The sequence below is a fragment of the Sciurus vulgaris genome (genome assembly GCF_902686455.1).
Source record: "Sciurus vulgaris genome assembly, chromosome: 4".
Classification (NCBI taxonomy): domain Eukaryota; kingdom Metazoa; phylum Chordata; class Mammalia; order Rodentia; family Sciuridae; genus Sciurus; species Sciurus vulgaris.
The window spans coordinates 56,935,082-56,962,103 of record NC_136464.1 but is presented as its reverse complement, the minus strand read 5'-3'; the positions used below and the strand labels follow the sequence as shown (position 1 = coordinate 56,962,103).

Below are 27,022 nucleotides of genomic sequence, written 5' to 3'. Positions count from 1 at the left end.
ACAATGTAGATTCACACCACTCATGTAATCATACATGTACATAGGGTAATGCTGTTTCATTCTACTATCTTTCTGTCCCCCCTACCCCATTTTCCTCTACTCCATCCAAAGTTCCTTCATTCTTCTCTTCCCCCTGCCACCCCCACCTCATTATATACTGTCATGCACTTATCAGAGAAAACATTCAGCCTTTTGTTTTTTGAGCTCAGCCTATTTCACTTAGCATGATATTTTCCAACTTCACCCCATTTACCAGCAAATGCCATAATTTTATTCTTATTTATGGCTAATATTCCATTGTATATATATACCACAGTTTCTTTATCCATTCGTCAATTGAAGGGCATCTAGGTTGGTTCCACAATCCAGCTATTGTGAATTGAGCTGCTATGAACATTGATGTGGCTGCATCACTGTAGTATGCTGATTTTAAGTCCTTTGGGTATAAGCTGAGGAGTGGGATAGCTGGGTCAAATGGTGGGTCCATTCCAAGTTTTCCGAGGAATCTCCACACTGCTTTCCAGAGTGGCTGTACCAATTTGCAACTCCACCAGCAATGTATGAGTGTGCCTTTTTCCCCACATCCACGCCAATGCTTGTGTTCTTGATAATAGCCATTCTAATTGGAGTTAGATAAAATCTTAGGCTGGTTTTAATTTTCATTACTCTAATTACTAGGGATGATGAGTACTTCTTCATGTATTTGGTGATCACCTGTATATCTTCTTCTGTGAAGTGTCTGCCCATTTCCTTAGCCCATTTATTGATTGGGTTCTTTGTATTTTGGGTGTAAAATTTTTTAAGTTCTTTATAAACTTTGGAGATGAGTGCTCTGTCTGAAGTGTGTATGGAAAAGATTTTCTCCCACTCTGTAGGTTCTCTTTTCACATTATTAATTGTTTCCTGTGCTGAGAAAAACTTTTTAGTTTGAATCTATCCCATTTATTGATTCTTGCTTTTATTTCTTGCGCTATGGGGGTCTTGTTAAGGAAGTCTGGTCCAAAGCCAGCATGATGGAGATTCAGGCCTACTTTTTCTTCTATTTGGTGAAGGGTCTCGGGCCTAATTCCTAGATCCTTGATCCATTTTGAGTTTTGTACAGGGTGAGAGATAGGGGTTTAATTTCATCTTACTGCATATGGATTTCCAGTTTTGCCAGCACCATTTGTTGAAGAGGCTATCTTTTCTCCATTGTAAGTTTTTGGCACCTTTGTCTAGTATGAGATAACAGTACTTATGTGGGTATGTCTCCATGTCTTCTATCCTGTACCATTGGTCTACCTGTCTATTTTGGTGCCAATACCATGCCGTTTTTGTTACTATTGCTCTATAGTAGAGTTTAAGGTCTGGTATTGTGATACCTCCTGCATCACTCTTCCTGCCTAGGATTGCTTTGACTATTCTGGGTCTTCTGTTCTTCCAGATGAATTTCATGATTGCATTTGTTTCTATGAGAAATGTCATAGAGATTTTAATTGAAATTGTGTTAAATCTGTATAATGCCTTTGGAAGTATGGCCATTTTGATAATATTAATTCTGTATTCCAAGAACATGGGAGATCTTTCCATCTTCTAAGGTTGTCTTCAATTTCTTTCTTTAATGTTCTGTAGTTTTCATTGTAGAGATCTTTCACCTCTTTGGTTAGTTTGATTCCCAAGTATTTTATTTTTTTGAGGCTATTGTGAATGGACTTGTTTTCCTCATTTCCCTTTCAGATGTTTCATTGCTTGTGAATAAAAATGCTTTAGACTTATGTGTGTTGATTTTATATCCTGCTATTTTGCTGAATTCATTTATGAGGTCTAGAAGTTTCCTGATGGAGTTTTTTGGATCCTCTAAATATAGAATCATGTCATCAGCAAATAGTAATAGCTTGAGTTCCTCTTTTCCTATTCGCATCCGTTTAATTTCTTTAGTCTGTCTAATTGCTCTGGCTAGTATTTCAAGCACAATGTTGAATAGAAGTGGTGAAAGACGACATCCCTGTCGTGTTCCAGTTTTTAAAGGGAATGGTTTCAGTTTTTCTCCATTAAGAATGATTCTGGCCGTGGGCTTAGCATAGATAGCCTTTACAATGTTGAGGTATGTTCCTACTACCCCTATTTTTTCTAGTGTTTTGAGCATGAAGAGGTGTATTTTGTCAGACGCTTTTTCTGCATCAATTGAAATAACCATACAATTCTTAACCTTAAGTCTATTGATGTGATTGAAAGCACCCAGAAACCACTCCGGGCATAGGAACTCACACAAGAGATTTTATTAAGCAGACAAGCAGAGTGTCTCCCTGCAGGGTGAGAGAGAGAAAATAGAGAGAGAAAGAGAGAGAGAGAGAGAGAATGCGCTAGAGAGTGAAAGCCAGGAGGAGAGAGCATGAAAGCGAGGAGGAGAGAAATGGCGGGGGAGCTATTCTTAAGTAGTTCCCAGGCTAATAACAGACCAATGACTGACAAGAATGTTTGCAGGCTGACAATCTGGACCAATGACTGCTGAGAATGTTCACAGGCTGATGAGCAGACTATTAGCTGGCTGGGATGTTCACAGACTGACAATCTGGGTTGTAAAATGGTGTGGGGGAGGGAGAATAATGGCAGCAGCAAAATAGCAGATCTGATGCCAACAGTGATGAATTACATTTATTGATTTCCAGATGTTGAACCAACCTTGCATTCCCAATGAAACAATTTTCACTGTACTACATTCTTTTTTTTTTTTTTTTTTTTTTGTACCAGGGCTTGAACCCAGGGGTACTTAACCACTGAGCCACATTCCCAGCCATTTTTCATATTTTGTTTAAAGACAGGGTCTCACTGAGTTGCTTAGGGCCTCACTAAATTGCTGAAGGTGATTTGAACTCACAATTCTCCTGCCTCAGTCTTTCTAGCGCTGGGATCAGAAGCATGCACCACCACACCCAGCTGTACTGCATTCTTATCAATGTAAAAGTAAATTTCATTCTGCCCAGAGAATCCCAGAAAACAGCAGGAGCAGCTTTTTCTAAATGTGAAGAACCTGACGTGCAAAACTTAGAGAGCCAGTGTGCTTACAGATAGGACATTATTGCAGTTTGAGCTGTAGTCTTTGCAGGCCTGAGCTCGGTGATGATGAAATGAATTTTGAATTTCCAATTTAGAGTTCTGAATCCAATCCTTTAAACAATCGGGCCAATGCTTCAGGCTTCCGTATCTGAAAAATGCACTGATCACACTCAGTGTTGTTGAGGTTACAACTAGCTCTTATTGAACACCTGTGAGGACTCTGGCAGTGAGTGAGGTCCTTCATGTACATCCCCCCAACCCTGTGATGGTGGCATCACTGTTGTACAGATGGGAAAAGTAAGGCTCAGATAGGGAAGTAACTTAACCAGGTAATACAGTCTGGTCTCTGTGAGGAAAAATACAGTCATGCTGTACTGAAAGTTGGCCAAACCCTGGCAGAAAACCCTAGGGGTAATGAAACCCCTATTTCCCATGACCTGGCAATCTACTCCATAGAAATCTATTCTTAAAAAATGATCCCAAAGGAAAAAAGTTATGCCACAGATAAAGAACCAGAACTTGGAAGTAGGAATAACAAGAGGTGCAGTGGCATGTGTCTGTGATCCCAGTGGCTGGGGAGGCTGAGGCAGGAGGATCGCGAGCTCAAAGCCATCACAGCAACTTAGCAAGGCCCTAAGCAACTTACTGAGACCCTGTCTCAAAATTAAAACACAGGGCTAGGGATATAGCTCAGTTGGTAGAGTGCTTGTCTTGCGAGCACAGGGCCCTGGGTTCAATCCCCAGCACCAAAAACAAAACAAAACAAAAACAACACAAAAAAGGGCTGGGGATATAGCTCAGTGGTTAAGTGCCCCTGGGTTCAATTCCTGGCCAAAAGAAAACAAAAGGAAATGACACCAGGCCTGATGGTGCACACCCCAGTGACCTAGGAGGCTGAGGCAGGAGGAATGCCAAGATCCAGGTCAGACTGGGCAACTCAAAAAGATCCTGCTTCAAAATAAAAGACTGGTGATAAAGTTCCCCTGGGTTCAATCCCCAGTACCTAAATAAATACATAACAGCCTACAGACCTATGGAACAATAACAAAAGATCCAACATTCGTATTAGGAGAGAGAGTAGGGCAGAAAAAGTAAAGAAATGGCTAAAAAAGAAAAAAAAAAATTGGTGAAAGACACAAACCTACAAGATCCAAGATGAATGAACCCAAACAGGATAAAGTACTAATATTTTGATAATTACTTAAATGTAAATGCTGTATATACACCAAATGACTGATTGGTCAGCTATAGTGGCACACTCCTGTAATCCTAGCCACTCACGAGGCTGAGGAAGGATTTCAAGGTCCAAACAGTCTCAGCAGGTTGGTGAGACCCTATCTCAAAATAAAAAATAAAAAGGGCCAGGAATTTATACAGTGAAAGTGCCCTTGGGCTTAATTCCTGTAACCACCCCCAAACATGTCTATTACTGAACAATATGTTGCTCATAAGAAACTGATTTAAACATAGGTAGGTTGAAAGTAAAAGAACAGAAAAAAATACATACCTTGCAAACATTAATTTTTTTAAAAGAAGTAACTAATAGCTGATAAAGTAGTCTTCAGAGTAAAGAAATGACTAAAGATTAGAGAGAGACATTATGTAAGGATAGCAGGGTCAATCTACCAGGAAGACATAAAGATCTTAGGTGTATACTCATCAAACAACAGAGACTGGAAACAAAAACTGGTACAATAAACAAAATGGGCAAATTCAGTTATAGTTTGGGACTTCCATACCTCCCATTTAGCACTGCTAGAACTACAGAGAAAAATACCAAGGCTATAGAAGATCTGAACAGCACTACCAACTGAGAGGATGGGCTCAGTGTCAATAAAGGGAACGTTCCACCCCACAATAGAAAACACTTTTTCTTGCTATGGTGGTAATTAAACCGAAGGTGCTTTACCACTGAGCCACATTCCCCAGTCTTTTTTTTTTTTTTTTTTTTTTGAGATGGGGTCTTATGAATTTGCTTTAGGGCCTAAGTTGCTGAGGCTTTGAACTTGTAATCCTGCCTCACCCTCCTGAGTTGCTGGGATTACAAGGGTGTACTACTGGGCCAGACTTCAACATTCATTTTAAAATGCCCATGTAACATTTCCCAAGACAGACTAAAACAACCTCAATAAGCTGGATGCAGTGAGTAGGACCCACCTATAATCCCAGAGATTCTGGGAGGCTGTGGCACAAGAATTGCAGGTTTGAGGCCAGACTCAGCAACGTAGAAAGACCCTGTCTCAACAGAAAAAATAAAAAGGGCTGGTAGAGCACCACCCTGAGTTCAATCCCCTGTACCACACATACACACTGAGGATAAACTCAACAAATTTAAAAAGTCTTGAAATTAAAATATGTTCTTTGACTATTATAGAACCAGGCTAGAAATTAGTAATAGAAATGCATTACTCTCTAAACACATAACTAAAATTGATTTATAAGCTTAATGCAATGCCTATTAAAATTCCAGTGAGCCAGCCATGGTGGCACACATCTGTAATTCCAGCAACTCTGGAAGCTGAGGCAAGAGGATCACAAGTTCAAGGTCAGCCTCAGTAATTTAGAAAGGGTCTAAGCAGCTTAGTGAGACCCTGTCTCAAAATAAAAGACAGGTGTGGGTGCACATCTGTAATTCCAGCAGCTCAGACGGCTGAGGCAGGGGGATCATAAGTTCAAAGCCATTCTCAGCAACTTAGTGAGACCTTGTCTCCAAATAAAATATAAAAAGGGCTGGGGATGTGGCTCAGTGGTTAAGCACCCCTGGTTTCAAACTCTAGTACCAAAAATTTTAAAAATAAGTAAAAATCCTAGTGAAACTGGGCATGCCAGCACATGTATATAACCCCAGCAATTTGGGAGGCTGAAGCAGGATTCAAAGTTCAAGGCCAGCCTCAGCGAGTTAGCAAGACACTGCAATTTAGCAATACCCTGTCAAAATAAAGAATAAAGGACTAGAGATATAGTTCAGTGGTAAAGTGCTCCAGGTTCAATCCCTTGTAGGGAAAAAAAAAAAAAAAAAAAAAAAAAAATTCCAGCAAGTTTTTTTAATAGGCATGGACAATAGACATGGCAAAATTTACTCTGAAAAGTCATAGGCCCTTGAGTAAATAATCTTCATAAGAAAGTGGGAAGAATTTAGTACTACTTTAATATTAAGGCTTACCATGTAACTAATCAAGAGAATATGATATTGGCAAAAGGACAGACATAGATCAGTGGAAGACATGACTCAGAAAAGGGTCCATGTAAATATGTTCAACTGCTATTTGACAAAAGTGCCAACTAATTCAGCAAGAATAACCTTTGAACATACGATGCTGGAGCAACTGAACATCTATCTGTAGGACCAATTAAGGCTGTGGTTGAGGTCAGGGTTTATGACCTCAACCACAGCCTTCAACAGAAAAAAACTCAAAATGGATTGTAGACTCAAATGTCAAACTTTAGACTTGTAAGTTGGACTTTATAAAAAATCAAAAGATTTTGGCTTGTGAAACCTTGTGTGACGAGGATGAATAAACAAGATATAGACTAGGAGAAAATATTTGCAAACCACACATCAAAACTGAACAGCAAGAACACACAATCTAACTAAAAAATGGATAAAAGACAGGATCAGACATTTTACCAAAGAAGATATACAGATGGCCTAAAACAAGCACATGAAAGATGGTCAACATCATTAGCCACTAGAGAAATGCAAATTAAACTATAGTGACATAGGACCAGGGATATATAGCTCAGCTGGTAGAGTGCTTGCCTCGCATGCACAAGGCCCTGGATTCAATCCCCAGCACCACAAAAAAAAAAAAAAAAAAAAACAACAACAACTACAGTGACATAATATCATTACACACCCAATAGAATGACTAAGACAGTGACAGATCAAATGCTAGCCAGGATGTGAATAAACCAAATTACTCATACATTGCTACTGGGGATGTAAAATAGTAGAGTTACTCTGAAAAACAATTCCCCAGCTTCTTATAAAACTGAACATGAACCAGGCGTGGCGGCAAATGCCTGTAATCTGTGACACAGCAGGTTGAAACAGGAGACTCATAGTTCCAGGACAGCCTCAGCAACTTAGCAAGACCCTGTCTCAAAATAAAAAAATAAAATAAAAAAGGTCTGGGAACATAGCTTAGTGGTAAAGCATTCCTGGATGCAATCCCCAGTACTCAGGGGCATGGGAGACCAGGAATTAGGTAATTGAGCACAGAATCAAGACCAATGTAAGTATAAGGGATTTCACTGTCAGGTTCCCAAGAAAGAGCACTCACTCATCATCTAATAATCACACAATTCAATTATAAGATCACTGACAGAATACAAACACCAAAAAGTAACCATGCCTGCTTGGTAACATTGACTTCAGAATAAAATAAAAATATTTTGAACAAGTTTCAGCAAAATAATTTTATTTCCTAACACATGGTAAACATATACATCCAATATGTGTTCATCTTGCACATCTATTCACAAATGACTTCCAAACCACAACTGCTTTGACATTTAAGCATGTACTAAAGTTGTCTTAGCTGAAATATGAAAAATGCTTTTGGACAGATAACATTCTGAATATACTGAATTGGTCACAGAAGAATTTGCTTTAGTTAGATGAGTTCTATAAATGTAAAGCTTTGAAAAGCTACTACTTTTGCATCTAATACTTCCAGATGAATAGGATGCAGCAGTATCAGCTTGTATTCCAGAGAAATCCCATCAGTTTTTCTGGTGATGGAACCACTTATCCACTGTATTCAGAGAAAAGAAAAACAAATCAGAATCCCTGTTGAGAATCAAAATTACACAACATATAGCAATACTATACTTGCTTTAATGGATCCCAGTATAGATTACCTCAAAACATAAATATAGCAATCCTCCTGCCTCAGCCTCCTGAGCCACTGGGATTACAGGTGTGCACCACTGCACCCAGCTGGGCTTCCTTACTCTTGATGCTAATGGTACAATGTAATTTTCAAATTCGTTTAAATGGCAGGACCATTTTCTTATTAGAAGAAACAGGTTTCTAAGATCTAAAGAGGGAGAGAGCTATTTTCCAGATGAAGCAGTTGGTGACCAGATGGGGATGTGGAGCCCAGCCCACTCAGGGTCCCATCCACATTGTCCACGAGGCATGTACATGATCTCGGAGGAATACTGGGTCACAGTTTGGAAACCAGAGTGGCACTAAAGGTGCTACGTAGCATCCTTCTTCACATATGCTAGGAAATTATAAAAATGTTTATCTTTTCCTTCTCCTTCCATGTGTTATTTGGTATACTAAATATGTATTTATATATAACATGGATGAACCTGGTGCACATAATGCCAAGTGAAGTAAGCAAAGCACAGAAAGACAAATACGGCATGATCTCACTTATATGTAGAATCCAAAAAAGTTGAATTCATAGAAGCTGAGAGCAGAACAGTGGTTGCCAAGGGCAGGAGAGTGGAGAGAGTAGATAGGGAAAGGGGAGATATTGATCCAAGGATACAAAGTTGCGGCTAGACAGGAGGAACAAGATACATGGATGTGCTGCTGCACAGTATGGCAGCTGTACTGAATTAACGAACTGCCCCTTCCTTGCTTTCACGCTAGGGACTGAACCCCAGACTTGAGCAGTTTACGCTCTACCACTAAGCTACACACCCATTTTGAAATACATAGGTAACACTGGATCAGTGTTATTTTAAATGTTTCCACCCCACAAAAAAGGTATGTGAGGTGACAGATTTAAAGCTGATCTAATCATTCTATATTATAACATATCGAAACATCACACTGTGCTCCATAAATATATACATCTGTCAGTGAAAAATAAAAATATATAGTTTAGCATACATATACATAATTTTTAATGTAATTTTACTGGAATGTAGACCTTACCATCTGTTGGTATTGTGCAGGCAGATTCACATGGCGGTGGTAACTAAAACAAAATATTAAAATGTATTAGTCTGATCTGGGGGGACAACCTCAAAGTATACTGGCAAAATTTAAAAGAATCTTGACAAAAGGCTACCCTAATTTTTAGATTCTAAAAATAATTTACAATAGACAGGAACAGTGCAAGTTTTAATACTAATATATTCAAGACTCTTCAATTTTAGTGACACAAAGGAGAATGTTTTTTTTAAAACAAAGAACAAAAACATTTGCATATAAAATAATTTTATATATATGCACACATATAAAGTATAGACACAGTGTTTGAAAAGTCAAGTTATAATAATCAATCAATGGTTTTCTCTTCCAGTTTTTCTTATTTATCTGAAATGTTGTCAGGATTCATAATCAACAAAGATGAGTCCTAATGTAATAGGCTAATATTAAGTTGTACTGCAAGACAGTCACAGAGATTTATTTGTTTATTTATTCATTCATTCATTCATTTGCAATTCTGGGGACTGAACCCAGGGCTTTGACCATGTGAGGCAAGTGCTCTGCCACTGAGCTACACACATCTCCAGCCCTTTTTTATTTTGAGGAAGCATCTCACAAGTTGCCCGGGATGACCTGATCTGGAACTTGCCATTCTCCTATCTCAGACTCCTGAGTAGCAAGGACTAAAAGAATGTACCACTATATAACTAATTAAAACTAAATAAACAAAAAATAAAAATGGTTGTCAGCAACTTGCTAAGAGGAAAAAAAAGCATGTACCACTATGCCTGGCTATTTGCCTTTTTAAATACTATAAATGATAAGATTTTTAAGATGACTGGTTCAGTACAAACCAAATAATTAAAAATCCAAAAACAAAATTACTGTTTTGATGGATGGTTTACTATCTCACATGACAGTCTTCTCTAGTATTACAATTTGCAATGGTACCTAAAATTAAGTAACTCCCTCAGTCCTTGCTATAATGAAGACAAGTAAATTCCCATTGGTTCTCTTGTGCAAAATGGGTTGATAGGTTAACAGGCACTTGGGTTACCTGGCACATTCTGGAGTCATTCTGATTTTTATAATTGTACTACTTTGCTATCTGTCCAACTTATGGTTCACTAGGATCATTCCTTGGCTTCTCACTTGGTCAAATGTCTACTTATGGTTTCTAATTTCCAGACTTCACACAATACTTTGCATACAGGAGGTACTCCAATTTGTTAAAGAAGCACTTTCTCTCCTTATTTGACAACATATCTTTTATCACTCAACCTCTTTTTTTTTTTTAATATTCTTAGTTGTATATGGATATAATACCTTTGTTTTATTTATTTTTATGCAGTGCTGAGGATCAAACACAGTGCCTCACATGTGCCAGGCAAGCACTCTACCACTGAGCTACAACCCCAGCCCATCCGTACTCTTTTTAAAGAAAATTTTTACATACAGCATCCACAATGGCTTTGGCAGCATCAGGATCACACTTGAAGGGGCTCTCAGACACCGTTGTATTCATGCTATTGAGAAAACAAAAGTAGTCAAAAGACAAAACAAAACAACAAAATCCTCTCTTTTAAGAGTTAAAAGATAAGTTGAAGATGGTAGACTTTATGATATTCAAGTTTGGTTAGCTGAAAGCTTTCTCACCTATATTAAACATTCTAATTATTTATTTTGTCAAGGTAAAATTTCTTGTGGTTAATTTTACTCAAATATTCAGATTTAAGATTTAAGTTCAGATTTAAGAATCTGAAGATTGGATACTTTTAGTTCTCACTGAAATAGCTGAGAAATACCAACTGAAATGAGAAACATTTTTCCTAGTTGAAAAAAATGAAACAAAAATATCCCGTCTCTATCAGTGTTATGGGACATTTGAAACGAGACACTCCTGGCAAGAGTAACACCTGGCTCGACATTTCTGAAAAATAATTCTTTAAAATGTAATCAAAATTCAAAAGTTCATAAGCTTTGATAGAGAAATTTCAACTCTGACAACCCAATACAAGATTGAATGGTGATCTACAAAGATGTTCCAATACTAGTGTATGGTGAACCAGCGTATTATTGATAATAGCAAAAAATTGGAAGTAACCAAAATGCCCAATAAGGGATGACGAAAAATGGTTTATCTACAAGATGGAATATTACAGAGATAGAATGTTATACAATATTATAATGGGAAAATGCTTATAGTATAGTGTTAAATTTAAAAAGCATAAATGAATTGTGCATGTGATATAATTATAACTATTTTAAAAAGCATTATGTACTTATATAAAGGACTAGGGGAAAAACCCTCTAAATATTAAGAGAAATCTGGAAAGTGTGCTTATGGGTGTTTTTTTAAAATACATAAAAAATACATGATCTTTTTACTTACCCATAGTTCCAACCTTCTTATTATAGTATTAATATAACATATAATATATGCATAACAAAAAATATTTTATTAAAATGAGAAATGAAATGTCTTCATTCCTTTTGCGTTACCTGTTACCACTGATCTACATCCCCAGTCCTTTTTACTTTTTATTTTGAGACAGGGTCTTGCTAGGTTGCGTAGGGACTTACTGAAGATGCTAAACTTGCAATCCTCCTGCCTCAGCCTCCAGAGGTGCTGGGATTATAGGCATGTACCACCACAACCTGATTATATTTTCACACAAAAGTGTTAACTTTTCTTGTTTTTGGAATGATGCCGTTTTCATTTTATAGGACATTATCCTGATACAGAATAGAAGATTCTTAGGAGAATTATTTTTATACATTTACATTAGGATTTTCTTACACTTGAGAAAAATGTAAGCCATGTCTAAGATATATTCACTGTGTACCCCCCCAAAAAAATGCATTTAACTGCATTTCAAGCAATGAATAAGACCATATATTCTCTTATAAATAAACTTTGTTTCCCTATCTTTTTCCCTTCACCTATTAAGTCTTTTTTTCTCATCAACTTCAATAAGATATTTATAAGTTAAGGAATCAGGCCTTTGTTATGCATTATTTAAAAAAGGAAAGTGTTCCAGCATCTTTTAATATATAAAAGATAATATCATTTATAAAACTTTTAAAAATGGATTGAGTTTTACATTGTGTTTAGAAAGGTTATACCTACTACAAGCAAAATACCTATGCTTGTTTTTAGAAATTTTTAATGAATTTTTCTGTCTGGAATTAGATACTGATATAAGACAGGTTATAAATGCAAATGCTGGCAGAGAGAACCTAATTAACCCAAGAGTATAAAATTGGTTGGATGTAAGAAAATTGGTGCTGGGATGTTGTCCACAGGGCACACACTAAGCACCTGCCTAGTTATAGCATCTTACAAAACAGCTGGATCAGGATGGTGGTTACCAGTATGCACACTTGGTTTTAGGATTATAAGGAGAGAGAAATCTAGCTTTCTTTTCTTCCTTAAGCCAGCTGGTCCAAAACCATTAATTCAAAATACATTCTTTATTATGAACTAAATTCCCAGGTCTACCAACTGTAACCGAACACAATCATTTGATTTCTTTTTCTTCAGTACCAAACTTTAAACAACATGAAACTACCATAATAATTAACACTCCTTTCTACCTCTACTACCTTTGTTTTTTCTTTTCCCTGAGTTTTCCTGGTTATTCACACATGTAAATCGTTTCTAGATGAAACTGAATGTCATTCTTGACGTTTATCTTTCTATTTAACATCTTTTATATTCCTCAACAGAATCTTAAAAAGTTCCCTTTCTTGGGTCTTGCAGATTTACTATTTAACTTTGGTGTTTTTTAATTTGTACATGGGGGACACGTTACTAGAATTGAACCCAGGGGTACTCTACCACTGAGCTATATACGTCCCTGGTTATTTTTAGTTATGATTTTGAGATAGGGTCTCACTAAGGAAATTGCCAAGGCTGCCCTTGAACTTAGGTTCCTCCTGCCTCAGCCTCCCAGGTAGCTGGAATTACAAGGATGTACCACCATATCCAGCCTTTTTCTTTATCTTTTTTTTTTTTTAAGGTTTTCTGGATACACAATATCATCTGTATCAACTTGCTCTGCCCTTTCCAATTTTTCTACAGCTCATGTCTTTCTGTTATCTATTTCACTGACTAGTATTTTCAGAAAACAATAGTTAAGTGATCATAGTGGGCATCCTCTTGAGGAAGTCCACAGTACATTAAGAACACAGGTTTGGGGGCCAGACATGGGTGTGAGTTCTTGGAGTAACTGTGATTATGTTCAATTTCCCCCACATCTCTGTTACAGGCTTGGCAGATATTAACTGCTTCATAAACATTAGCTATTATTAGTGATAATAAATTCAGTGTGCATGGTAGATACTGGTGTAGTTGTGATGCATCTTACATTTTTACATCAGAGGATACTAACCCTTGCACTGTCCTTATCTTTTACATTCTGAACTCCCTGATGCTAGGAGCCTTTCCCAATACCCTCACACAGATCTGACCTCACTGTCCCCTTTATGTTTTAGTTTCTCCTTGTTCAGAGTGCTTATGAACACGTTCAGTTATCTAGGTATTTAGATTCCCATTCACTTGAGCACTGACAAAAGTGGTTCTTTACCACATGAATGTAACAGTACAATGTTTTATGGTTACAAAAAACTTTGGAGCAAACTGGTTTGCTCTGTGTATTAAACATGCAGGAGAGAGGAAACACTTACCAACTGATTCCTTTTCCATCCGTTTTCTTAGTCACTAGTGCTTTCCAATAGTCATGAGTGCTTTTAATAATATCAATTGCAAAGTCCTATAATTTGAAGAGATATGCATTACAATGTAGAAGTGGGTTTTTTTCTATTATCATATTTCACAGCATAATTGTCATGGATTTTTGTCAAATTTTGTAAACAATCATTATGATGTGAAGGTTTTTTTAGTTGTATTTTATAATTAGAGATTTAACTCAGGGTTAACCACTGAGCCATATCCCTACCCCTTTTTACTTTTTATTTTCAGACAGGGAGTCACTAAGGTCCTGAGGGCCTCTCTTAAGTTACTGAGGCAGGTCTTGAAGTTGCAATCCTCCTATCTCAGTCTCCCAAGTTACAGGGATTAGAGTCATGTACCACCATGCCAAATATGATATGAAGTTTTTATTTAAAAAAAAAAAAAATCATGCTGACACTATGTAAAAATCATTTATTACTAAATGCCTTTGGTGTAAGATTAGAAGGCTAGGAGGCACAGAAATATGATGACATTTCCCCAAACCCTTATACTTTCTTTATTTTGAATCACTTCTTGTTAAAGAGAACATCTGAACAAAGGTTTATAAACAAGACACCAAGACTATCTTATGTCTTTAGTCTTTTGTTTTATGAATCTTAAATGGGAATGATATGGTTAAATTATAAGTCTCAATACAAACAGCTCTAAAGCTACAGTTCTGAATGACATATTACCTTATCTTTAAATTCAGCATTGAAAGCAAATTCATTTTCTGGTTTTCCATCCGGAACCTTGTACCTTCTAAACCAGTCCACAGTAGCTTCTAGGTAGCCAGGTTTCAGCCGTTTGACATCATTGATATCTATAAAGAGTGTAAGCAATTTGCAAGATGTGTTATTATTTATGCATTCAACAAAAATATCAAATATGTACTTTGACAGACCTCCCCATTATTGTTTTTTGGGGGCAGTTCTTTACTTCCTCACACTATAAGATGCTCAGGCTCATCTTTTCATTCCCTACTGGAGTCATAGAATCTGCCATTTCTCCAAGGACTCTTGGATCCTCTTCATTGTAGCATCTGGATACCAGGGGTGCTCATCATTACTGATTCTCCTAAGCCCTCCCAGCTGATACAGAAAAGAAACAGATATGTGCATACCAAGCCATGTATATACACACATCTAAAAATTTTTCTTTTTTGATACTGGGGATTGAACCCAGGGGTGCTTTACCACTGAGCTACATCCCTAGCCCTTTTTATTTTTCATTTTGACGACAGGGTCTAAGTTGCTGAGATTGGCCTTGATCTTACAATCCTCCTGTCTTGGTCACTAGAATCACTGGGATTACAGGTATGCGCCACTGCACCCTGCTCTAAAGTATTTCTCTATGTCTCCATCTGTTCCTATATTGTAATAAATTTGAGTTCATACTGGTATCTCCAACTCTAATCCATTAATACATGCACAGTTCTAGCCACACCTCCTTGCTTATCTGTAACTCCCACTCCAACAGTGGGCGGTTCATCATCTTCCATCCATTTAATTGCTCAGGTCCAGTAAATGTATTTAGTGACTCCAGGACTGTGAACCAGTACTGCAATGAGAAACAACTTTACCAGCTAAAGTACAATACTACGTGCAGTTCTTTCTGCCTTTGGTCTTACTAACTCCACTCATTTCTAAAGTGATTAAGGTCAACACCTTTTCTCCTCCTTGCCTCAGGGAGGTTATTTCATACATTTGTATTAAAGTTAAGATTATTTTGTCATAATCTGCATTTTATCCTAGAGTAGCCCTTGTAAATGATTCTTCTAAAAATTAACATCTACTAAGGTTCACTCCTATATTGTGTATTAGCTAATCTATTGCTATTAAAAAAAAAATCACAAACTTAGAAGCTTAAAATGACACAGATTTATCATCTCACAGTTCTGTGATTCAGAAGTTCCATAGTGCCACTAGGTGTCAGCAGAGCTGTGTGCCCTTCTAAGGACTCTGGGAGAGAATCTGTTTCCTAGGGTTTGTCAGCTTTCACAGGCTGCCCTCTCCTCACCCTCGACATTTTCAAGCCAGCAATGTGGCACCTCCCGAGCTTTATCTTGCCATCACATCTCTGTCAACACAGCTGGGAAAGGTCTGTTTACAAGGACTTGTGTGATGGACTGGGCTCACTTGGATACTCCAGGATACTTTCCCCATCTCAAGTCCTTAATTTAATCACGCTGGCCAAGGGTAACATCTTTCCAGTTCAGGGTTAAGAGTTAGGTATTTCTGGAGGGGGCATTATTCTGCCACTGTGAAGATCTATGCACATTATCATGTATCCACCATACAGTGCCATTATGAAATAATTTTACTGCTATGGTACAGAGATGTCCATCTCTCAATTCCCAGGTCTGTGAATGTGCTGTTTCATAGCAAAGAGGAACAAATATAGCAGATGGAATTAAGGTTGTTAATCATCTGACCTTAACACTGGGGTATTATCCTTGGTCATCTGGGTGTGCCCAATGTAATCACAGAGGTCCTTACACTGTGAAAGGACGCAGATGAGTCAGAGGAGCTTTAACAAGGAACTCAAGTTTGCAGTGATAAAAGTTGATTTTCCCTGAGAGCTTACAGAGGAATACAGCCCTGCTGACACTTTGATTGCAGCCCAGGGAGACCCATTTGAATTATAAGACTAATTCAATAAGTATATAAATGGATTAGAAGTAGAAGCAAGGTTAATTACTGACACACAGTACACACATGAATGAACTAGAAAATGCACGGTAAGTGAGAGCAGCTAGACACAAAAGGCTGCATATTATACAAGTCTGCTTTTTAACAGCATATGGAAAAATTAACTCAAAATAAATCTAAGACTACAATGCAAAAGCTAAATTTATAAAATTCATAGAAGAAAACATAAGCTCAAATCTTTATGACCTTGGTTTCTTAGATACAACACCAAAAACACAAACAAGAAAAGGAAAACAACAGATGAACTGGACTTCCATCAAAATTTAAAACTTGAGTACTTCAAAGTATATTGTAAAGAAAATGAAAGAACCATCCACAGAATGGAATATGGGCAATTCATATGTCTGATAAAGGTGTAGTATTCAGAATATAGAAAAATCACAACTCCACAATAAAGACACCCGCAACTAGGATGGGTATAATGGAAAAGATAACAAGTGCTCGTGAGGATATGCGAAAACTGAAACCTTCATGCCCTGCTGGCCAAAATGTGAAATAGTAATAATAGCAACTTTTTGGAAGTTTAACAGCTCCTCAAAAGGTCAAACATCAGTTTCACCAACTCAGTAATTCCAATCCTAGGTATAAACTCACAAGAATTAAAAATATGTCCACACAGTAACACACACAGGATTATTAGCATTGTTCATAATAGCTAAAACAATCCAAACGTCTACACCTGATGGATAAAATGTTATTATCCACAAAATGAAACAAAATTCAGTCCTAAAAAGGAGTGAGTACTGATACAGGCTACATGAAAGAACTTAGAAAATGCACAGTAAGTGAAAGCAGCCAGGCAAAAGAGACAGCATATTAGAAATGCATGTATATGAAATATCTAGAGACAAAAGCAGACCCAGTAGTTGCCAGCACCTGGGAGAAGGAGGGGAAAGGAAGTAAACCGAACTAGTGGTGGTGGTGTTGGTTGCACAACCTTGTAAATGTGTTAAATACCAATAAATTATACACTTAAAAATGGTAAAATCAGTCGGATGTGATGGCCAACGCTTGTAATCTCAGCAACAACAAAAGCTGAAGCAGGAGGATGGCAAATTTGAGGCCAGCCTCAGCAACTTCGCAAAATTCTGTCTCAAAAAATAGGACTGTGGGTGTAGCTCAGTGGTAGAGCACCCTTGAGTTCAACCCCCAGTACCCACCCCACCAACACACAAAAAGATTAAAATCTAAATTTTAATGTTGTATGAATTTTACACCAAAAAAGGGGGAATGAAATGCGAAAACAAGTGAGATAAGTCAGCCACAGAGGTGGCCTAGATTATGATTCCATTCATAACAGGCAAATGTTCAAAATAGGCAAATTTCTAAGGACAAAGTATATTAATGGTAGCCAGGGACTCAGCTAAATGGGGCAGAGTATGAGTGCCAATAATACAGGAAATGATCTGGAATTAGACAGTGGTAGTGATTGCACAACTTAGTAAATATATTAAAGGAAAAACCAATAAACCCAAACTACCAGATTTTTTTCTTTCCTGGAACAAAGGGGAAGCTTACTTTTAGTTAACTGTCCCAAGTTCAGTAGTACGAATAACAATACTTTGTTCCTCCATTCTTTAACAATGTGAAGTCAGCGGCTTACAATTCCAATTATAATTATGGGTTACGTTTGGTGGTGCCCAAGAAAGTAAGAAAGACTTCAGACTTAATTTTCTTACCATTATAATTTGCTGCATCAGGATCATCCACGTTAATGGCAATGACTTTCCAGTCGGTTTCTCCTTCATCAATCATAGCCAATATGCCCAGAACTTTCACCCTGATTATTTCACCTCTTGAACATACCTGAGGGTCAACAATCACAGTCAGAACATCACTACAGAATAAAACTGTGAAACAAAGTTTTATTTGGTGGATAATAGGAAATAAGAAAGAAGCCAAATTACTGCAAATTTACCTAAAGATTGTTCCTTGAAGCAAACTTTTATTATTGATTTAGGCACTGGGGATTGAAACCAGAGGTGCTTTACCACTGTACTACATCCCTAGCCATTTTTATTTTTACTTTGAGATGGTCTTGCTAAGTTGCCAAGGCTGGCCTTAAACTTGCAATCCTCCTGCCTCAGGCTTTTGAGTTGCTGGGATTATAGGTGTGTACCACCTTGCCCATCTTAAAGCAAATTTTTAAAAGCTATAAATGCTTCTTTATCAATCTTATTAAGGTTGAAAATAGGACCTGTAAGTCCTATCTTCTTATAGGTAATAAGAAAATCAGTAACATAATTCAGGGTAATTAATAATACTTTTCATACTGTTTTTGTGCTGAAGAGTAAATTCATAATTTGTATCAGAAACAATTTTCTTTTCTTTTTTCTTATTTTTTATTTTTAAGGCAGAGTCTTGGTTTTGTTCCCAGGCTAGTCTTGAACTTGTAGATCCTCCCACTTTAGCTTCCCTATAGCTGGGATTACAGGCATGTACCATAGAACCTGATTCAGATTGGTTTTCTTTCTTTTCATTTTTTTTCTTTTTTTCGTTTTGAGGTAGTGCAGTTTGAACCAAGGGCCTCTTGCATGCTAGGCAAGTGCTCTTAACACTGAGCTACATCTCCTTTCGAATTTTTTTTTTTCTTTTTTTTTTTTGTGCTGGGGATTGAACTCTGGGTCTTATGCATGCAATGCACACACTCTACCAACTGAACTGTATCCCCAGCTCTTAAAAAAAATTTTATTTTGAGACAGGGCTATTGCCAAGGCTGGCCCTGAACCTGTGATTCTCTTGCCTCAGCCTCTAGAATTGCTGGGATTACAGGCATGCACCACCACACCTAGCTTCAGATACATCTCTTAATGTGGTTACTTACTTTCTATTTTATAGAGACCACTGAGTTAAGCAAGTCATACAGTATATCTCAAAAAGTTTGAGGCTGAGGATGTAGCTCAATGGTAGAGCACTTGCCTAGCACATGAAGGCCTTGAGTTTCAATTCCCGGCACTACAAAAAAACCCAAAAAGACAAAACAAACAAACAAACCACTCTCTCTCTCTCTCTCTCTCTCTCTCTCTCTCACACACACACACACACACACACACACACACACAGAAACTTTGATTTAAAAAACATAATGACAACTTTGTTTTTAGTTGTTTATTATTCTATGGCCAGAAAGGGATCATTAAAAAAATATAATCAGCCAGGCACAGTGGCACACACCTGTAATCCCAGCACTTCAGGAGGCTGAGGCAGGAGGATCACAAGTTCAAGGTCAGACTCAGCAACTTAGCAAGGGCCTAAGCAGCTTGGTAAACCCATCTCAATAAAATGGTAGGCAGTGGTAAAGGATCCCTATGTTCAATCCCCAGTACCAATTTAAAATAGGAAAGAAAGAAATAACTACAATCAGAATTTCAGAGCAACTCTACTTGATAGAAGAATCACTATTAGAAGCATACGTGGTCCATTTGCCTTGAGTCATTTCACTGATCTCCAAATCATCAGGCCCTCTGAGTGAGATAACATGTGCCTCCTGGTGCCCTTCACCTATTCACTAGCTATCCGTCTCCTAGGACACTGCAGAATATCCCCTTCTTCTACATGTATGTTTAGTCATATACACATAAACACACACTTTTTTCCCAGACTAGGTTTAAATGTACAAATGAGGATGTATAAATGCTTGGAAGGAAACAGAAGTTTTGATCACCAAAGAAACATCATTATTTCACTAATATTCATATATTCACAATATTATTTAAAGCATGAACTTTGACACATTTCACTAACTTTCATCTTAACACAAGAAAATGTCCAATTTCATTACCTTGCTTCCGATTTCACAAACATCAATTGGGTCATTGTCACCACAACAGCCAGTATGTTTATCACTGTGTCCCGGGTCTTCCCAAGTCTAAAAAAATAAGGACTAGGGTATGTCATTCCTGTATACACTGCTGACAAAAGTCGATTACGTTGACATTAACAGATAACATCCCATGACTTTTCTGCAAAAACATGAATCTTCAACTACTTTTTCTCATTTTTGAAATTCTTTATTCACATTTAAGTGTCTTATTTACAGATACTAAAACAGACATGGGTAGGCAGCAATATGAAAATGGAAATGATATATTTTTATGTTAAAAGCATCATTGCTGACCAGGAATCAAAACTAAACAAGTTCAATCAGGATTTTCTGAAGCTTAAAATTACTGGCTTGCTTTCCTTGCTAAAAGGAAAGCCAGAACCCTTGCAGAGCAGCACACAAAAGAACTGAAGCCTGTGCTTGCCAAGGAAGTTAGATTTGAAATGCAATTGCCATTTAAGTTCTTTTCTTCCTCTACTAGATCATATTTATGACTTGGATTTGTTTGCCTATTCAGCTGGAGTGAAAGCAAAAAGATAAAAAATGAAGAGGGATAAAGAAGACCACATCCAACAAAATCAACATAAGAAAGCAAAGGCCAACACACAAAGAAGAATAAGCATGTTTTGCTTCTTATTTACTAATGTTCAGCAATGTTTTCCTAAAGGGACCATACTTCAGTGCTAACTGAAGTGCAAGGTGAAGTGCTATAGTTAGAGCCCACCACTTTGTGATTACCCAACAAGTTAGATGAGTTTGATTTATGTTCTAGTAACTTAAAATTGTTTCACAGATTTCATGTAATAGACTTAATGGTGAATAGAATTTATCAAGAGGGAAAAAACTGAACATTGAATAAATGCCACAGCAATCGCCTAGCCAAACCAGAATTAAATAAATGTTATTTACTCATAATAGACACGACTCTAATGACTCTTCATTCAAACATTAAATAGGATCTGTGTACTGGCATTCTGGTAGATAAATCAGTAAACAATGCAGATAATCTCCCTTCTCCAAGGGCTAACTGCTTCAGAAAACAGAAACCCCATCATTACTTTACCACAAAGAGCTTGACCCAAAGGAGGAATCAGGACCTTAAACATAAAAATCAATGGCAATGAAAGGGTGCGTGCAAGTACACATGCTATGTCTCTCCCAATAAATTTCATGAACTGAATGTTATTTATGTCTCAGGGAGAGAGAAAGGGAGACAAGGCCGGTGACAAAAATCAGTGCTTTTAACCATTTCCTTACATTCTCTCTTTACTAAGACTTGGGCTGAGTGGTATGTCTGCCTTGCAAGGATGAGGCCCTAAGTTTGATCCCCAGTAACACCCCCGCAAAAGAGAAATCTCTTTACTAGTAGACTTGCCACTTAATCTGGAAAGAATGTATATGTCTTATAACCAGTCCATTAAAAACAAAAACAAAAAGAAATATTTTGGAAAAGAATAAACTTTCAAATCTGAGTTTAAATGTTGTAAATATTTAAATTTCAGTTATTTGTGAAATAAGGCATTCAAGGAAACATTAAAATGATCACTACCTCTCCCTGAATTCTTTAAATCTACTATAGCAAACATTTTCTGACGGTATTTAAAAGAATATATATATACACACACACATATATATATATATATATATTTTTTTTTTTTTTTTTTAAACCAACCAGTTATGTTTTTAGTAAGTTAAAATAGTACATTTTCAGGAAGTACATGGAGACATACCTGAGGGATGGCACCGTAGTTCCAGATATACCCCTTGTAGGGGAACAAATTCGCAACATAACGGAGTTTCCCTTTTTTCACATCTTGCTTAATTGGGTTTAAAGGGTCCTTTGTAGCAATCTGAAAGATTCAAATAGATGTTTATGTGCATTTGAAATATTATTCAAACAGGGATCTGAGGAAATAAATTATGGCATGTATGTCTCCTAATTCCACTTTAACAATTAACTTTATCCCTCAAATTTTTTATAATTTGTACTAATATGTTTTCACAATCAGCTTTACGTGGAAGCCTTACTTGGGCAATTATCAAGGAAAAGAACATTTACCAATTCCAGAAAGCAACAAATAAAATTGGCTGAAATAAGTTCTAACATTTGGGAAAAATACCAAGATTTTTACTAAAAAGGCAAAATAAATCTAATCCAATTTCATGTTTAAGGCCTTTAAAATTATTAAAATATCTGAATGTGCTGGGTGTGGTGGTGCACGCCTGTAATCCCAGTGGCTCAGAGGCTGAGGCAGGAGGATCTCAAGTTCAAAGCCAGCCTCAGCAACTTAGCAAGATCCTGTCTCAAAATAAAAAAATAAATAAAAATACACAGGGCTGCATATATGACTCAGTGGTTAAGTATCCCTAGGTTCAAGACTTGGTACAAAAAAAAAAAAAAAAAAAAAAGATACCCGATTGTATATAACATGTAAACATGGTTACTGCCAAAAAATTCAAAAACATCAAAAAGGCAACTATGTTAGGAATCATCAGAAATAAATTAACAAAGTACCACAAAAATTCCAATGAGATTACTTATGGCTGGGATGGCTAAGGAGGAGCCAAGAAAGAATTTAAGAGTAAAAGAGTAAGAGAAGGAAGTTGGGGGTGGAGGCACATGTCTGAAATTCTACCAATTTGGAAGGCTGAGGCAGAAGACCATAAATTTGAGGCCAGCCTGGGCAACTCAGTAAGACCCTAAATGAAAAAGAGCTAAGGGTATAGCTCATTGGAGAGTGCCCTGGGTTCATCCCTTAGTACCAGAAAAACACAAAGAATGAGGAGGAAAAGTAATGCTAGGCTTTGAGGACATCAGAAGCAAAGGTGTGGGGAAGGAAAGTTTGGAACATGTTTACAAACAGTAAATGGATAAGTTTAGTGGGAGCACAGAGGAAAGACTGGCAGGCAGTAAGAAATAGGGCAGGGACTAGACAGAAGAAACACTTGGAGTACAGAAGTTTCATCCTCAATCCAATCAGTATGGCTAGATCAGAATTAATATCGAAGTCTGATACTGAAGGTGAAACTTTACCTCCATTTTTGCATTAGACCAGCGTGGAACTTCAACTACCATGTGGAAGACATCCTGGAAAAACAAAGAGAAGGTAAGATGAGCACAGGAGTTCATTTGTCTCTTATTTTGGGAAGCATGCTTGCTTCTTCTAAAGTTAAATTGGTGTTTTTTAAAAATATTTTTTAGATATTAATAGGCCTTTATTTTTATTCATTTATTTATATGTGGTGCTGAGAATTGAACCCAGTGCCTTACACATGCTAGGCAAGCGCTCTACCACTGAGCCACAACTCCAGGCCCCCAAAGTTAAATTGTTAATTTGAGGTCAGTTTTAGCAACTTAGTGAAACCTTGTCTTTAAAAAAAAAAGGGGGGGGGGGGTGGATTTTGCGGGGTGGAGGATGTAGCTCAATAAGAGAGCATTCCTGGACTCAATCCCCAGTACTGGGTGGGGGAGAGAAACCCCTAAATCAGCCCAATTACTTGATAATACTTTAACAAAATTATACAGGTAGATTACTCACATTATTCTCCAAATTTGACTGCTTTAGAAAATAAAAAAAGGCCTAGAAGTCCGTTTGACATTAAAGAAAAACATATTCCAAAAATATCAGGCAAAGACAATTCTATTGTAATTAGCTTAGAGTGGTTAAATTGTGTTGTGCGTTGTTTAACTTCTTTTCCCCCTAAATTGTTTACTATAAAGTAGATGAGGGCTGGGGAGATAGCTCAGTCGGTAGAGTGCTTGCCTTGCATGCACAAGGCCCTGGGTTTGATCTCCAGCACCGCAAAAAAAAAAAAAAAAAAGTAGATGATACATTTGGGGGAAAATTCCTAGATACTTCAAGCATCATACTTTGTCATCTCATTTTGCACATCAAGTTAAATATGGACTTGGCATTGGTTTTCTAATTAAAACTGAGTTTTAAACAGACTACAATTTTTACCAAGGAATAAAACTTGTAGAGAGTTTTTCTGTTTATAGCCCCTACAAGGGTACAGATGGAACTTAATCTGCAATCACTCTTATCAAAAATATATCTTTAAGCTGGGTGTGGTGGTGCACACCTGTAATCCCAGCGATTTGGGAGGCTGATGCAGGAGAATCACAAGTTTGAGATTGACTCTGCAATTCTGTGTAGACCCTGTCTCAAAATCAAAGATGAAAAGGGCTAGGGATGTAGCTCAATGGTAGAGCACCCCTGGGTTCAATTCCCAGTACCCCCACCCCTCCCACACAAATATCTATCTTGAAGGAACTGGGGATATAGCTCAGGAGTAGAACACTTGCCTAGCATGTAGAAGGCCCTGGGTTCAATCCCCAGCCCTACCAAAAGAAAAAAGAAAAAGAAAATTAGAGCAAGGTGGTAGTCTTAGCTACTCAGGAGACTGAGGCAAGCGGATCACTTGTATTGCAGAATTTGAGACCAATCTGGGCAACATAGTGATATTCCATCTAAAAATAAATAGGGCTGGCACTGTAGTTCAGTGGTAGAGCATTTGCCTACCATGCATGAGACCTGGGGCTCAATCAATGAATGAATAAAATAAAATGAAAATTACTTAGTTACACAACTTTTTAGAAGTACACCTTTACTATTTTGCATGAAAAAACAGGGGCTGATAAACTATGAGGGAATACGTCAAAGGTTTCAAGTCAGTAATCACCTTGCTGTTGTTTTTAACCAAGCAGAAAAGCTACACAGGTATATATTCAAAACTATAAAACTTCTGTCACTTATTTAAGTTCTGAATTTGTGGGAGACTAAAGTATTCTATGGGTTTCTGGCAAGCCTCCTGATGCCTATGGAATACAACATAAAACCAATATAACAGATTTTACTTAAATCTGGGACTGAATAAACCACTCTCTTCCTGTATTCCTGTTAAGTACTAACCAGATGGTTTAGAAAATGTAACAATTGTTGTAATATCATTTCCCAGGTATGAAAACAAAAGATCTGCAAACAAGGTCAGGGCTTTAAAAGTTTTCAGCAGCAATATCCTAAAGGTTCACAAGGGGGAGCTGTTACTACATGGAAGATCAACTAAGCACCGAAAACCAAATTTTTGGGGTGGGGTTCTGGGGGCAGCACAGGGGATTGAACCCAGGAATGATGTATTCCTCATGACTTGTGATCTGTTTCCAACACTGGATCTAAAGCCTAGTGAACATGACATGTTTTATCACAGAATCATACAAGTGGCTGAAATTAGAATTTTTAAGTTGATTCTTCATGTATTTCTCTAGATAACTTCAGAAAGAAATAAGGCCAGCCTAGAAAGAAACATAAAAATCACCCTCTGAAACCATTCATTTTTAAGTTAACTGTTTTCAAAAGACAGTGGTGGTTGTAGAAAGAATTTTCTTCTAACATCATCTAGGGATTAGACATGATGAAGCTAATACCAAACAAAAACAGCTTTACCCTTTTTTTTGAACTTCAGGTGTACAAAATCCCTATCAGAAGAGCTCACATAGGGGCTGGGATTATAGCTCAGTGATAGACCACTTGCCTAGCATGTATGTGGCACTGGGTTCGAATTTCAGAACCACATATAAATAAAGGATCATCAACAACTAAAAAATTTTTAGAGTTCACATAATTAATAAGGAAATGTTCCAGCCCATAATGGTGCTTTTGAAAAGGTATTCCAGAATTTCCATCATTCCAAGAATATTTTACTTTATTCAGTGCTCACTGAGCAAAAATGGCTCTTAACATTGATTTTTCAGTTTAGGCTTCAAAGTTGGTTTTATGATTATAGAAAGATATTCTCTCCAGTTGTTAAAAGTAAATGGATTCCTGAGCTGGGGTGTGGCTCAGTGGTAGAGCACTTGCCTAGCATGTGTGAGGCACTGGGTTCGATTCTCAGCACTGCATATAAATAAATGAATAAAATAAAGGTCTATCAACATCTAAAAAAAATTTTTTTTAAATAATTGAAAGGAAATATGATGAACAAAGTTTATACCATTGTGCCCCATTTAGAACTGTAAAAGCAAAGGAAAACATGATTTATGTCAACCAAAAAAAGAAATTTGCTCAAAAATTTTGTTGAAAGTCCAGAAGAAGATGAATTAACCTATTAAAGTTAAAAAACCAAACACATACACACACAAGACTTTCAGCAATACTGGTTGAGTATCCCTTACCCAAAATGCTTGGGACCAGAAGCACTTGATTTCAGAGGGTTTTGGCTTCTGGAATAGTTACATAGACACTACTGGTTGAGTATCCCTAATTCAATTCCAAATGCACTGAAACATGAAATATTGTGAGCACTCAAAACACCTACTTTTCCCCTTCAGATAACTTCAAAATCACTAAATTTTGCAAATAGACATTCTAACCATATCTCTTTTATTTTCTCTTCTTTATAAAAGCAAGCAAAAGAGCCTACATTTGTAGTGGTCAAACTTTTCTATCATTTGCAATGACTGACCCTGGAACCTCCCCCCAAGAAAAATGCACAATTGCACCAAAATTGCAGAAAATATTAAGTTTCTGAAACAACCTATTTGATTAGAAGCTTGACTTTCTTTTTGGAAGGAAAGAAGAAACAATTCCATATTTACATACATTGCTCATTGTTCCCAACAAGTCCAGGAAAAACAAATAGAAACTACATAGTCAGAACTAGTATTTAACATGAACATTTAAGGTTCACGAACTAGAAAAACACCAACCTTCTAAAATTATAATATCAAGTCCTGATGCCTGAGCACTTTAAGATTTACATCTTTATCTACCCAGTGTTTCATATTGTTTACTATGACCTGGGGTTTTTAAATTCCTGGTATCTTA

General features: G+C 37.1%; 1 protein-coding gene and 1 long non-coding RNA gene across 2 annotated transcripts in view; one reads left to right on the top strand and one right to left on the bottom strand.

The window, feature by feature from the left end:
- Positions 1-7,440: 7,440 nt before the first annotated feature.
- Positions 7,441-27,022, bottom strand: part of PPA1 (inorganic pyrophosphatase 1) — a 25,447-nt gene continuing 5,865 nt past the window's right edge. Inside the window, exons 3-11 of the mRNA XM_079135817.1 lie at positions 23,233-23,286; positions 21,929-22,048; positions 20,157-20,243; positions 18,055-18,181; positions 14,360-14,487; positions 13,619-13,704; positions 10,386-10,455; positions 8,933-8,975; positions 7,441-7,793 (exon numbers count right to left, since the gene is read on the bottom strand). Coding sequence (XP_078991943.1) covers positions 7,762-7,793; positions 8,933-8,975; positions 10,386-10,455; positions 13,619-13,704; positions 14,360-14,487; positions 18,055-18,181; positions 20,157-20,243; positions 21,929-22,048; positions 23,233-23,286 — 747 coding nt within the window. The 3' untranslated portion in view covers positions 7,441-7,761. The remainder of the gene's footprint in view (positions 7,794-8,932; positions 8,976-10,385; positions 10,456-13,618; positions 13,705-14,359; positions 14,488-18,054; positions 18,182-20,156; positions 20,244-21,928; positions 22,049-23,232; positions 23,287-27,022) is intronic.
- The window catches only part of LOC306658657, a 20,958-nt gene continuing 17,177 nt past the window's right edge, over positions 23,242-27,022 (top strand). The window contains exon 1 of the long non-coding RNA XR_013763115.1: positions 23,242-23,305. This is a non-coding gene — a long non-coding RNA (uncharacterized lncRNA). The remainder of the gene's footprint in view (positions 23,306-27,022) is intronic.